This window comes from Hylobates moloch, unplaced genomic scaffold, assembly GCF_009828535.3.
Source record: "Hylobates moloch isolate HMO894 unplaced genomic scaffold, HMol_V3 SCAFFOLD_18, whole genome shotgun sequence".
Classification (NCBI taxonomy): domain Eukaryota; kingdom Metazoa; phylum Chordata; class Mammalia; order Primates; family Hylobatidae; genus Hylobates; species Hylobates moloch.
Genome location: NW_026652293.1, coordinates 60,497,895 through 60,510,309, shown reverse-complemented (window position 1 = coordinate 60,510,309; position 12,415 = coordinate 60,497,895). Strand labels below are relative to the sequence as shown.

General features: G+C 38.8%; 1 protein-coding gene across 6 annotated transcripts in view; it reads right to left on the bottom strand.

The window, feature by feature from the left end:
- ZNF678 (zinc finger protein 678) overlaps nt 1-12,415 on the bottom strand; it is a 53,889-nt gene that overhangs the window by 25,207 nt on the left and 16,267 nt on the right. The window contains exons 1-2 of one of the 6 annotated variants that reach the window (XM_058430749.1): nt 756-796; nt 85-177 (exon numbers count right to left, since the gene is read on the bottom strand). The exons of 3 other annotated variants lie outside the window; for them this stretch is intronic. In XM_058430749.1, the coding sequence (XP_058286732.1) occupies nt 85-177; nt 756-794 (132 nt within the window). In that variant the 5' untranslated portion in view covers nt 795-796. Of the gene's footprint in view, nt 1-84; nt 178-755; nt 797-12,415 lie in introns of those variants that run through there. 2 more of the 6 variants (XM_058430750.1, XM_058430753.1) reach the window with 2 other exon arrangements.

The window sequence follows — 12,415 nt, the reverse complement described above, 5'->3', positions numbered from 1 at the left end:
GAAGAAAACATAAGAGAGACATATGTATTATAATTGGCAAAGCTTTTAAATATAGAAACAAGGACCAGGTGTGGTGGCTCATACCTGTAATCTAAGAACTTTGGGAGGATTAGGCAGAAGAATCACTTGAGGCAAGGAGTTCAAGACCAGCCTGGGCAACATAGTGAGAATGCGTCTCTATGGAAAAAAAAAAAAAAATTAGCTGGGCAGGTGGCATGCCCCTGTGGTCCTAGCTACCTGGGAAGCTGAGATGGAAGGATTGCTTAAGTCCAGAAGTTTGAAGCTATAGTCAGCTATGACAATGTCAATGCACTTCACCAAGGGTGACAGAGTAAAACCCTATCTCTTACACACATATATACATACATAATAATAAATTAATTAACAAAAATAACCAGAAAAAAAGAAAAATTGATGTGTGACTACATTCAATTTAAGAAATTATTATTATCAAAATTAAGAAAATAAAAAACTAGAGTGGAAGAAGATATTCATGTGTGTGTGTGTATATATATATATCTGACAATATACTTGTATCCAGAATGTATAGAGTATTTGCAAATCAATAAGAAAAAGGTAGACAATGCAATATAACGATACAAGTCTTAAACTGATACTTGAGAAAAATTACCTTCGGCCATTAAACATGTAAAATGACATCAACTTTATTAGTTATCAAGGAAATGCAAATTATGTCTCAATGCAGTTCAGTTACATAGCCACTAAAATAATTAAAATGAAAAAAGAAAACATACCAAATGTTTGCCAAGATGTAGAACAAATGAAGCTCTCATGCACTGCTGGTGGAAATGTAAATTGTAAGGACCACATTAGAAAACCATCTGGCAGTATACACTAAAGCTGAACATATGCATAACCTATAATCTAGCACTTTTTCCAGGTCTCTAGCATACAGAAACGTGACTACCTTGACACCAAAGACATGCTCTAAAAAGTTCAAAGCAAGAGTATATAATAGTCCCAAACTAGACACAATCAAAATTTTATCAACAATACAAGTTGATTTTATACAATGGAATACAATACAGCAATAAATATAGATAGATTAGATTATGGATGAAAAAGAAGCAATGCGCCACTAAGAATGTTGAGTGAACGAAGCCAATCACAAAGAGTACATATTTTATGACCATAAAGTTCACAAATAGACAAAACTACTTAACGGTTTTAGAAATCAGGGTAATGTCTGCACTTGGTGGATAGGCAGAAACTACAAGAGGACATGTAGATTTCTAGCAATCCATGTTTCTTTTAATTTTTCCTTTCTTATTTCCTCCCTTCCTCCCTTCCTTCCTTCTTTCCTTTCTTTATTCCTCTTTTTAATGCTCTCCTCCTTGAACTAAGGGCTAGTTATGTAGGTATGTTGCAGAATTTTGTAACACTTATCAAGCTATGTACTTATAACTTATGTATATTTATATATGTATAATATACTTCAATATAATTTTAATGACAAGCCCTAATACTTTTCTTAGCAATTGACAGGATACAAATTATAAATAAATCTCTATAAGGATTTTATATTTCTAAGAAACCACATTACGTTTTCCATTCTTTTTCCTCCTTCATATTTATTAAACCTTTTTCATTTCAGTATTCATATTGAAGACTTTGAAAATTATCCAATGAAAATTGTACGTGACCTTTCTATAGAAGTCCATACTCTAAATGTATCACACTCTTACAATATTAATTTATCAATTTTCTGTGGTAAATTTTTTTTTTTTGAGAAGGAGTTTCATTCTTGAGGCTGGAGTGCAAAGGCGTGATCTCAGCTCACCACAACCTCTGCCTCCTGGGTTCAAGCAATTCTCCTGCCTCAGCCCCCCAAATAGCTGGGATTACAGACATGCACCACCACGCCTGGCTAATTTTGTATTTTAGTAGGTTTCTCCATGTTGGTCAGGCTGGTCTAGAACTCCCGACCTCAGATGATTCGCCTGCCTCGGCCTCCCAAAGTGCTGAGATTACAGGCATGAGCCACCGGGCCCGGCCTTTTGTGGTAATTTTTGGCCTAAATAGACTTAGAAGTTAGATAAATTATAATGTACTTTCATTCCTCATAAAAGAATGATGTTAATGTTCTTGACAGAAAGACTAGAGACTCAAGGAAGCCCTTAGTTTCATAAAGGCATAAAAAGTAATGATAACAAAAGTTCACTGTATATCAGGACATTAATAGCTTTTCCAGAAATATAGATATAATTTCTGTCAAAAATATTTAGGTTTGAATAACTTCAATTTTATAGCATTTGCTTTAGTATTAAAGGTGAAAGTATGACTAATGAAAGTCAATTTTGTTTTATCTTAAAAAGCAGCATGGGAGGGCAAGATAGCCAACTAGATGCAGCCAGGTAAAACAGCTCTCACCGAGGGACTGAGATGACAGGTATGCTTTTAACAGATCTTCAGAGGAAAGGTGCTGAGAGTGGACAGAGGGAAGACACAAAAGCTGGTCTGAAGTGGCAGAAAGCTGGAAACAATGCATGGGGCTACTGTACACCGGGACTCATTTTTGGACCACAACAGCTCCAGGAGAACGAGTTGAACTGTCAAGAAGCAACCCACTCTCATAGGCCTCTGGAACCCCGAGCAGGAAGAGACCCCTCGACCACCAGAGACACTTGAGTTAGCAGGGAGAGCTGCTGTCCCTTAGAGCTGCAACCCCTACTTGGTAGAGATAGCAAGCCAACTGATGTAGAGCCTAAAGGGTTTGATAAAGAAGCATCTGTAGTGAAGTGTGGACTTGGCCAACCATCCCCACAGGCTCAACTTGCTCCAGTAGGAGACTTTGGCAGCCTTAGGGGAATTGTCAGACCTGATCTCCGCAGGGCTGTCTTGCCTATCAGATGGCGCTGGTCTGACCTGAGCATCCCTTGGTCTGCTGGCCTATCCTGGGGCCCCAGCCTGGCCATGTCTGCTTGCAGGGCAGTCTTAGGTGTCCTGGGGGCCCACACTGTAGCTTTTGCACTGATGCACCATGCCCGACTGGTGAAGAGCTCCAGCGAGATGACCCCCTATGACCACGCACAAGCCTGTCTCTGTTCCTTCCCCATACTGCAGCTTCCCCTAGGACCATGGTAACTTCCATATCACTTTGCTGGTGCATGTCTATATGGGCAGGTCTTACTTTCATTGTCCACCTGTGCTGGTGGATCCCCCCACCAACCACCATTGCAGATTCAGCCTTGGCAGGCACAGAGCCAGCAAGCCCTACCCACACTAGCACCCCACCCTTGCACTAACACAGCACAGAGAACAGCAGGTCCTCCCCTGAGCAATCACTCCTGCTTGTAGGGCACAGATTAGGCACCCAGACCTGCACCACTAGCATCCTGGCCCTAAGTCAACACCACCTCCAGCACAATGGCACACACACTCTGCAACAAGGACTCCCGCCACTCCTAACCCCCCGCTGTATTGCCTTCACCGTTCCAATGAATGCCTGTAGCACGGCAAGCACCCCAGCACCCACTAGCACTCTGCTGCAGCTGCTGCACCTCACCCCCCACCATACACACAGTGCAGTGGATTCCAAACCTCCAGGAGCCAGAAAACAAACGAGGTTCAATACAAATCTCCCAGAGAGCACAAAGTCCAAGATTTGGGAACTGAGTGCTGGCCCCCTAAAATCTGCCAGAAACAAAACCAGTTGGCTGAATCCACATTTTACCACAATCAAATTCTCAAGGCAATCAAATACAATAAAAGAGAAAAGAAGAAGAAGAAAGAAGAAGAAGAAGAAAGAAGAAGAAGAAGAAAGAAGAAGAAGAAGAAGAAAGAAGAAGAAGAAGAAGAAGAAGAAGAAAGAAGAAGAAGAAGAAGAAAGAAGAAGAAGAAAGAAGAAGAAAGAAGAAGAAAGAAGAAGAAGAAGAAAGAAGAAGAAGAAAGAAGAAGAAGAAGCAGAAGAAGAAGCAGAAGAAGAAGCAGAAGAAGAAGCAGAAGAAGCAGAAGAAGAAGAAGAAGCAGAAGAAGAAGCAGAAGAAGAAGCAGAAGCAGAAGCAGAAGAAGAAGAAGAAGAAGAAGAAGAAGAAGAAGAAGAAGAAAGCGCATCCAAAGGTCAGCTACCTCAAAGATTGAAGGTAGATAAACCAACAAAGATGAGAAAGAATCAGTGCAAGAACTCTGAATGCCCAAAAAGCTAGAGTGCTTTCTTTCCTCCAAACGGCTGTGTCACCTCTCCAGGAAGGGTTCTGAACCAAGCTGAGATCGCTGAAATGACAGAAATAGGATTCAGAATATGGATGGAAATGAAGATCATCTGAGCTATGGGCATACATTGAAACCTAATGCAAGAAAGCTAAAAATCATGACAAAACAATGCAAGAGCTGACAGACAAAATAGCCAGTAAAGAAAAGAACATAACTGATGTGATAGAACTAAAAAACTCATCCCAAGAATTTTGTAATGCAATGACAAGTATTAATAGCAGAATACACCAAATGGAGAAAAGAATCTCAGTGCTTGAAGACTGACTTTCTAAAATAAGAGACAATCAGACAAGAATAGTGTAAAAAAAAAAAAAGAGTGAAAAGGAACAAATAAAACATCCAAGATATATCATGTTATGTAAAGAGAATGAATCTAAGACTCATTGGTGTCCCTGAAGGAAATGGGGAGAATGAAAGCAAGTTGGAAAATGTATTTCAGGATGTCATCCATGAGAACTTTCCCAATCTACCTAGAGACGCCAACATTCAAATTCAAAAAATGCAGACAGTACCAGTAAGACACATCAAAACAAGATCATCTTTAAGACACATAATCATCAGATTCTCTGAGGTTGAAATAAAAGGAAAAATGTTAAAGACAGCTGGAGAGAAAGGTCAGGTAACCTACAAAGGGAAGCCCATCAGACTAAAAGTGGACCTCTCAACAGAAACCTTAAAAGCTGGAAGAGATTGGGGACCAATATTCGACATTCTTAAAGAAAAGAAATTCCATCCCAGAATTTCATATTCGGCCAAACTAAGATTCATAAGCAAAAAAGAAATAAGAAGATCCTTTTAAGACAAGCAAATGCTGAGGGAATTTATTACAACCAGATCTGCCTTACAAAAACTCCTGAAAAAAGCACTTAATATGTAGAGAAAAGACTGTTACCAGCCACTACAAAAACACACTGAAGTACACAGACCAGTGACACTATAAAGCAACCACGTAGACAAGTCTGCAAAATAAACAGCTACCTTCATGATGGCAGGATCAAAACCATACATTTTAATACTAACCTTAAACGGAAATGGACTAAATGCCCCAATAAAAAGACACAGAATGGCAAGATAATAAAGAACCAAGATCCACTGGTATGCTGTCTTCAAGAATCCCATCTCACACACAACGATACATGTAGGCTAAAAATAAAGCGATGGAGGAAAATCTACCAAGCAAATAAAACATGGAAAAAAGCAAGGATTGCAATCCTAGTTTCTGACAAAACAGATTTTAAACCAAAAAAGATCAAAAAAGACAAAGAAGGGCATTACATAATAGTAAAAGATTCAATTCAATAAGAATATATAACTATCCTAAATACCCCACTGACAGTATTAGATCATTGAGACAGAAAATAAACAAAGATATTGAGGACTTGAACTCAGCACTGGATTACATCGACCTGATAGATATCCACAGAACTGTACACCCAAAACCAACAAAATAAATATTCTTCTCATAGCCACATGGCACGTACTGTAAAATCAATCACATAATCAGAAGAAAGACATTCCTTAGGAAATGCAAAACAACTGAAATCATAACAATCTCTCAGACCACAGCACAAACTAAAAATCAAGACTAAGAAATTCACTCAAAACCATGTAATTACATGGAAATTTAATAATCTGCTCCTGAATGACTTTTGGGCAAATAATAAAATTAAGGTGGAAGTCAGGAAGTTCTCTGAAACTAATGAGAATAAAGATACAACATACCAGAATCTCTAAGACACAGCTAAGGCAGTACTAAGACGGAAGTTTATAACACTAAATGCCAACATCAAAAAGTTAGAAAGATCTCAAATTAACAACCTAACATCACAACTAAAATGACTAGAGAACCAAGTACAAATCCCAAAGCTAGCAGAAGGCAAGACATAACCAAAATCAGAACTGAACTGAAGAAATCTGAGACACGAAAAACAATTCAAAAGATCAGCAAATCCTGGAGGCGTTTTCTTTTTAATTAATAAAATAGACCATGAGTTAGCCTAATAAAGTAAAAAAGAGAGAAGATTCAAATAAATACAACAGAAAACGACAAGGGGGATATTACCACTGATGCCACAGAAATACAACCAACCATTAGAAAATATTATGTATGCCTCTATGCACATAAACTAGAAAATCTAGAGGAAAATGGATAAATTCCTGGACGCATAGACCCTCCCCAGACTTAATTAGGAATAAATTCAAACCCTGAACAGACAAATAGTGAGCTCCGAAATTGAGTAATATCTTCCCAACCAAAAAGCAGCACAGGACAAGACAAATTAACAGCTGAATTCTACCAGATGTACAAAGAACAGCTGGTTCCATTCCTGCTGAAACTCTTCCAAAAACTTGAGAAGGGACTGCTCCCTAACACATTCTCTGAAGCCAGCATCATCCTGATATCAAAACCTGGCAGAGGCAGAACAAAAGAAGAAAACTTCAGGCTGATATTTTTGATGAACATCAGTGCAAAAACCTCAGCCTCAACAAAATGCTGGCAAACTGAATCCAGCAGCACATCAAAAAGCTTATCCACCATGATCAAGTAGGCTTTATCCTGGGGATGCAAGTTTAGTTCAACATATGGAAATCAATAAATGTGATCTATCACATAAACAGAACTATAGACAACAACAACATGATTATCTCAATAGATGCAGAAAAGGCCTTCAATAAAATTCAACAATCCTTCATGATTAAAACTCTCAATAAACTAGATATTGAAGGAACATACCTCAAAATAATAAGTGCCATATACAAGAAACCCACAGCCAATATCATACTGAATGGGCAAAAGCTCGAAGCATTCCCCTTGAAAACTGGCACAAGACAAGGATGCCTTCTCTCACCACTCCTATTTAACACAGTAACGGATGTCCTGGCCAGGGCAATCAGGCAAGAGAAAAAAATAATGGGCATGCAAATAGGAAGACAGGAAGTCAAACTATACCTGTTTGCAGATGACATGATCTTATACTTAACAAATCCCACAGTCTCACCCCAAAATCTCCCTATGCTGACAAACAACTTCAGTAAAGTCTCAGGATACAAAATCAACGTGTGAATATAACTAACATTGCCATATACCAACAACAGCCAAGCCGAGAGCCAAATAAAGAACACAATCCCACTCACAACTGCCACAAAAAAGAGTAACATTCCTAGAAATACAGCTAACTAGGAAGGTGAAAGATCTCTACAAGGAGAACTATCAAATGCTGCTCAAAAAATTAGACAATACAAACAAATGGAAAAACATTTCCATGCTTAAGATAGAAAAAAAAATGAATATTGTACAAATGGCCATACTGCCCAAAAACAATTTATAGATTCAACGCTACTTCTATTAAAGTACCAATGAGATGCTTCACAGAACTAGAGAAAACTATTTTAAAATTCATATAGACCCAAAAAACAGCCTGAATAGCCAAGGCAATCCCATGCAAAAACAACAAAGCTGGAGGCATCATGCTACCCAACTTCAAACTATACTACAGGGCTACAATAACCGAAATAGCATGGTACCAGAACAGACACATATACCAATAGAACAGAATAGAAAACTTAGAAATAAGGCTGCACACCTACAACTACACAACTATTTCATCTTTGACAAACCTGATAAAAATAAGCAATGGGTGCCACTGCACTCCAGTCTGGGCAACGGAGTGAGACTATATCACAACAACAACAACAACAACAACAACAAAAAACCCCACAAGCAATGGGGAAAAGATTCCCTATTTAATAAATGTTATTGGGATAACTGGCTAGCCGTTTGCAGAAGATTGAAATTGGACCCCTTCCTTACATCATACACAAAAATTAACTTAAGATGGATAGAACATTTAAACATAAAACCCGAAACTATAAAAACCCCAGAAGACAACCTAGGCAGTATCATTCAGGACATGGAAATGGGCCAAGAATTCATGACAAAGGCGCCAAAAGCAATTTCAACAAAAGCAAAATTGGCAAATGGGATTTAATTAAACTAAAAAGCTTCTACACAGAAAAGAAAAATATCAACAGAGGAATAGACAACCTACAGAATGGAAGAAAACTGTTGCAAACTATGCACCTGGCAAAGGTATAATATCCAGCATCTATAAGGAACTTAACAAATTTACAAGAAAAAAAAAAAACCAAAACACAACTCCATTAAAAAGTGGGCAAAGGAAATGAACAGATACTTTTCAAAAGAAAACATCCATGCAACCAAAAATCATATTTCAAAATGCTCAACATAACTGATCATTAGAGAAATGCAAATGAAAACCACAATGACATACCATCTCACACCAGTCAGAATGGCTATTATCAAAAAGTCAAAAAGTAACAAATGCTGGCAAGGTTGCAGAGAAAAAGACCCTTATACACTGTTGGTAGGAGCGTAAATTAGTTCAGCTATTGCGGAAGACAGTGTGGTGCTTCCTCAAAGAACTAAAAACAGAAATACCATTTGACCCAGCTATCTCATTACTGGGTATTACCTGCAGGAATATAAATCATTCTTTTATAAAGACAAATTCATGTGTATGTTCACTGCAGCACTATTCACAATTGCAAAGACATGGAATCAACCTAAATGCCCATCAATAATAGCCTGAATAAAGAAAGTGTGGTACATATACACCATGAAATCCCAGGCAGCCATAAAAAAGAATGAGATCATGCCCTTTGCAGGAACCTGATTGGAGGGGAAGGCCATTATCCTTAGCAAAATAACATAGGAACAGAAAAACAAATACTGCATATTCCGACTTGTAAGTGGGAGCTAAATGATGAGAACACATGGACACATGGAAAGGAACAAAAGACATTGGGACTTATCTGAGGGTAGAGGTGGGAGGAGGGAGAGAATCAGAAAAAATAACTAATGAATACTAGGCTTAATACCTGGATGATGGAATAATCTGTACAAAAGCTCCCATGACACAAGCTTACCTATATAGCAAACCTGCACATGTACCCCTGAACTTAAAAGTTACAAATAAAAAATAAAAATAAAAAGCAGTACTGAGTGCTAACATTTGTATTAAGAATATGGTTTACTGGGAAAAAACAGACATTTACTAAAACTGTGGACCATTTGTGTGAGTCAAAAACCCTTATAAATGTTAGGTATAATGTAAAGAGCAATGCTAAAATAGCTGCATTTTAAGAGAAACTGTTTAATTTTTTAAATTCATATTTTTATTGACAAGCACACATTATGCATGACCTGAAATCATATCATGTATAAATTAGTGTATGCATTATGAGCTCAATCTGTCAATGGGCTTTTATTCATAAGTGCTGCCGCTCTCTTCCCAACATAATACTAGTGCTACTTTCATTATTTGAGGAGAGCACTATGTTTGTACATGGAATTAAAAACAGAAAATGATACACTTGTGGGGTCCTAAGAAAAAAATTATTAAAAGGTGGCATTTTCAGCCCTGAGAATTACGTTAATGGACCACCCCCACTCTGTATCTCCTTCAGTGAACTTCTCTCCACTGACAATAAATAACCATGTCTGTGAGCCGGACTGTTTCCCCTCCCTGATTGCCTTCTGGTCACCACACCTGGGTAGTTCAGAATCGCAAGAAACCCCATGCCACGTGGCAGAATGCACACTGTTCCCACCTCACCACACTCAACTCTCTCCATCCAGTGCTAGCTGTACCCAGGCTGTCTCGCAGTCCAGAATGCTAGCCAGAGATCAAGCTTTCTGAAGTGCCTTGGCTGGGGCCCACAGATAACGACCGCCAGGCAGTGCTCCAGAAGCCAGCAGATGCCATCAATCAGTTTCCCACCTGCCAGACACTGAGAATCTCTAGACACCGGAAATGTCCTCTGTAGCCAGAGCTGAACTCTCACATGAAGACTCCAGAAGGCCTTGCAATGTGGGCATGCTTCAATCATTGCCTCTCTGTGGCCACAAGGAACCAGGCTCTTTCCATGGCTAGTGAGTTGTCCAGCACACATGGGGCTCCAGAAAGGCGCCTTTACAACTTTAGGCTTTAGCAGAGCTCTCTATTTACATAAGGCCAGGCAGTGCACATTATGGGAGACACTCCTGGGTACTGGGATGAGGATGGCACTTGGCATGTAAGCTAGGATTGGGTGCCCACTGCTCTTCCCCACCAGGCAGTGGCCAGCTAGCTTCTGTCCCCTTGCCGACCTCCTTTGCTACAATTGCATTTCTGGCAGGCAGTGTATCAGGGAAGCATCTGCAGTTTTGGACCATGCAGAGAACCACTACTGGCCAAGCATTCCCAACCTGACAGCAGAACAGTACAGCACTGCTAAGGTGAACTTGGCAAAGAACTTTGAGACCACGAAGGCAGCCAACACTTCCAAGTTATTACAACCTGCCTCTCCCATAGATTTACTGTAGACCAACTCAACCATCTCCATGTCAACAAGAAATGGTCCTCACTCTAAGCCAACACCCTTGAATTTAGATCATGAGGCTGTCCTTTCTTTAGAATGGAACTGAAAAGCTTTAATTTCTACAAAAACGTAAGGTTTTGGACCACAGCCTTATTAAAACAAACAAATATGAGCATAGTTGTCTACATATGGAATATTTGGGATGAACTGCCACTTGAAAGTATAATCACTGTCTTTTTGTTTGTTTGTTTGTTTTTGAGACGGAGTCTCCCTCTGTTGCCCAGGCTGGAGTGCAGTGGTGCGATCTCGGCCCACTGCAAGCTCTGCCTCCCGGGTTCACGCCATTCTCCTGCCTCAGCCTCCCAAGCAGCTGGGACTACAGGCACCCGCCACCACGCCCAGCTAATTTTTTGTATTTTTAGTAGAGACGGGGTTTCATCGTGTTAGCCAGGATGGTCTCGATCTCCTGACCTCATGATCTGCCTGCCTCGGCCTCCCAAAGTGCTGGGATTACAGGCATGAGCCACCACGCCCGGCTTTTTGTTTCTTTAGCCTGATAGGACAGTATCAGAAATTTCCTTGGTCACAGAGGATATAAAACATAGTTTGAACAAAAGCAGCAATAAAGCTACAAACTATTACTCGGTGTATTTGCTTAAGTATAAGATAGTTGACTGGGGCTTTATAATGTAACATTAGTTTGCTTAGTTTTCATTAACTCTGTTGAACTTGAATTGTGAATACATATATGGCTAATTCATATTGTAATTAAACTGCAAATTGACATAAACTGTACATAAAAAGCTGCACATTGTCATCCAAAATAATGCTTAGGTAAAACCAAGAATACAATAAACCGATGTCAAGGAACCTACCCTAAAATAAAAATACAGTTAACATAGAACTGCAAAACTAGAATGAGAGAAATATTTAACCATAAAATCTTGTTTGGAACGTTGATACAACAGTAGAAAAGAATCTTCTAAATAACTACAATGTTCAATCCGTGACTGTGCATCTATGAAGACCAGGCATTCTGAATCATTGCCCTGTGGTGTATGGCAGTACAATTTTACAGAAAATGCACTACAATAATTAATAAAATTCTCTAATGAGAAAATTTTAATAAGTATTTACACTACAAATAACTATTTATATTACTAATATATTGATGATATTATTTTACAAAATAAATAACCTGTAATACAGCCTTTAAAAGCAAATAATACCCTCACATTTCTAAATTTAAAAAATACAAATTTTGCAAAATATGGTTAAGAGTAACTGATAAAAATTTGGGCATAAACTATATTACAGTTTGGACAGAGGTTGAAAAAAGTGGATGAAAATCTTAATGAGCCCTTTTGTCTGCACTAAATTTAATCTTACAGGTGAATATTATAATATATATAGGGTACCTACTAGCTATCTAATTTACCTTTTACACAATGTATAAATTCTACCATGTTGTTCTTAATGTTTGAACCTAAAATAACACACAGACATACAAGAGAACAAAATAAGGCAGAAATGTATGGAGACAATGACATTATCAAGATGATGGAATAGGAGTTCCCTACTTTTATATTCCCTTGCAGCAAAAAAAAAAAAAAACTAGTCAGCCATCCATCAACCAAAGTAACTTTATGAGAGAGCCAGGCACAGTGGCTCATGACAGTAATCTCCTCCATTCAGGAGCCTGAGGCAGGAGGGCTGCTTCAGGCCAGGCGTTCGAGAACAGCCTGGACAATATAGTGAGTTTTGGGATACAGGGCATTAGGAAACTGTGCTAAAATCCAGG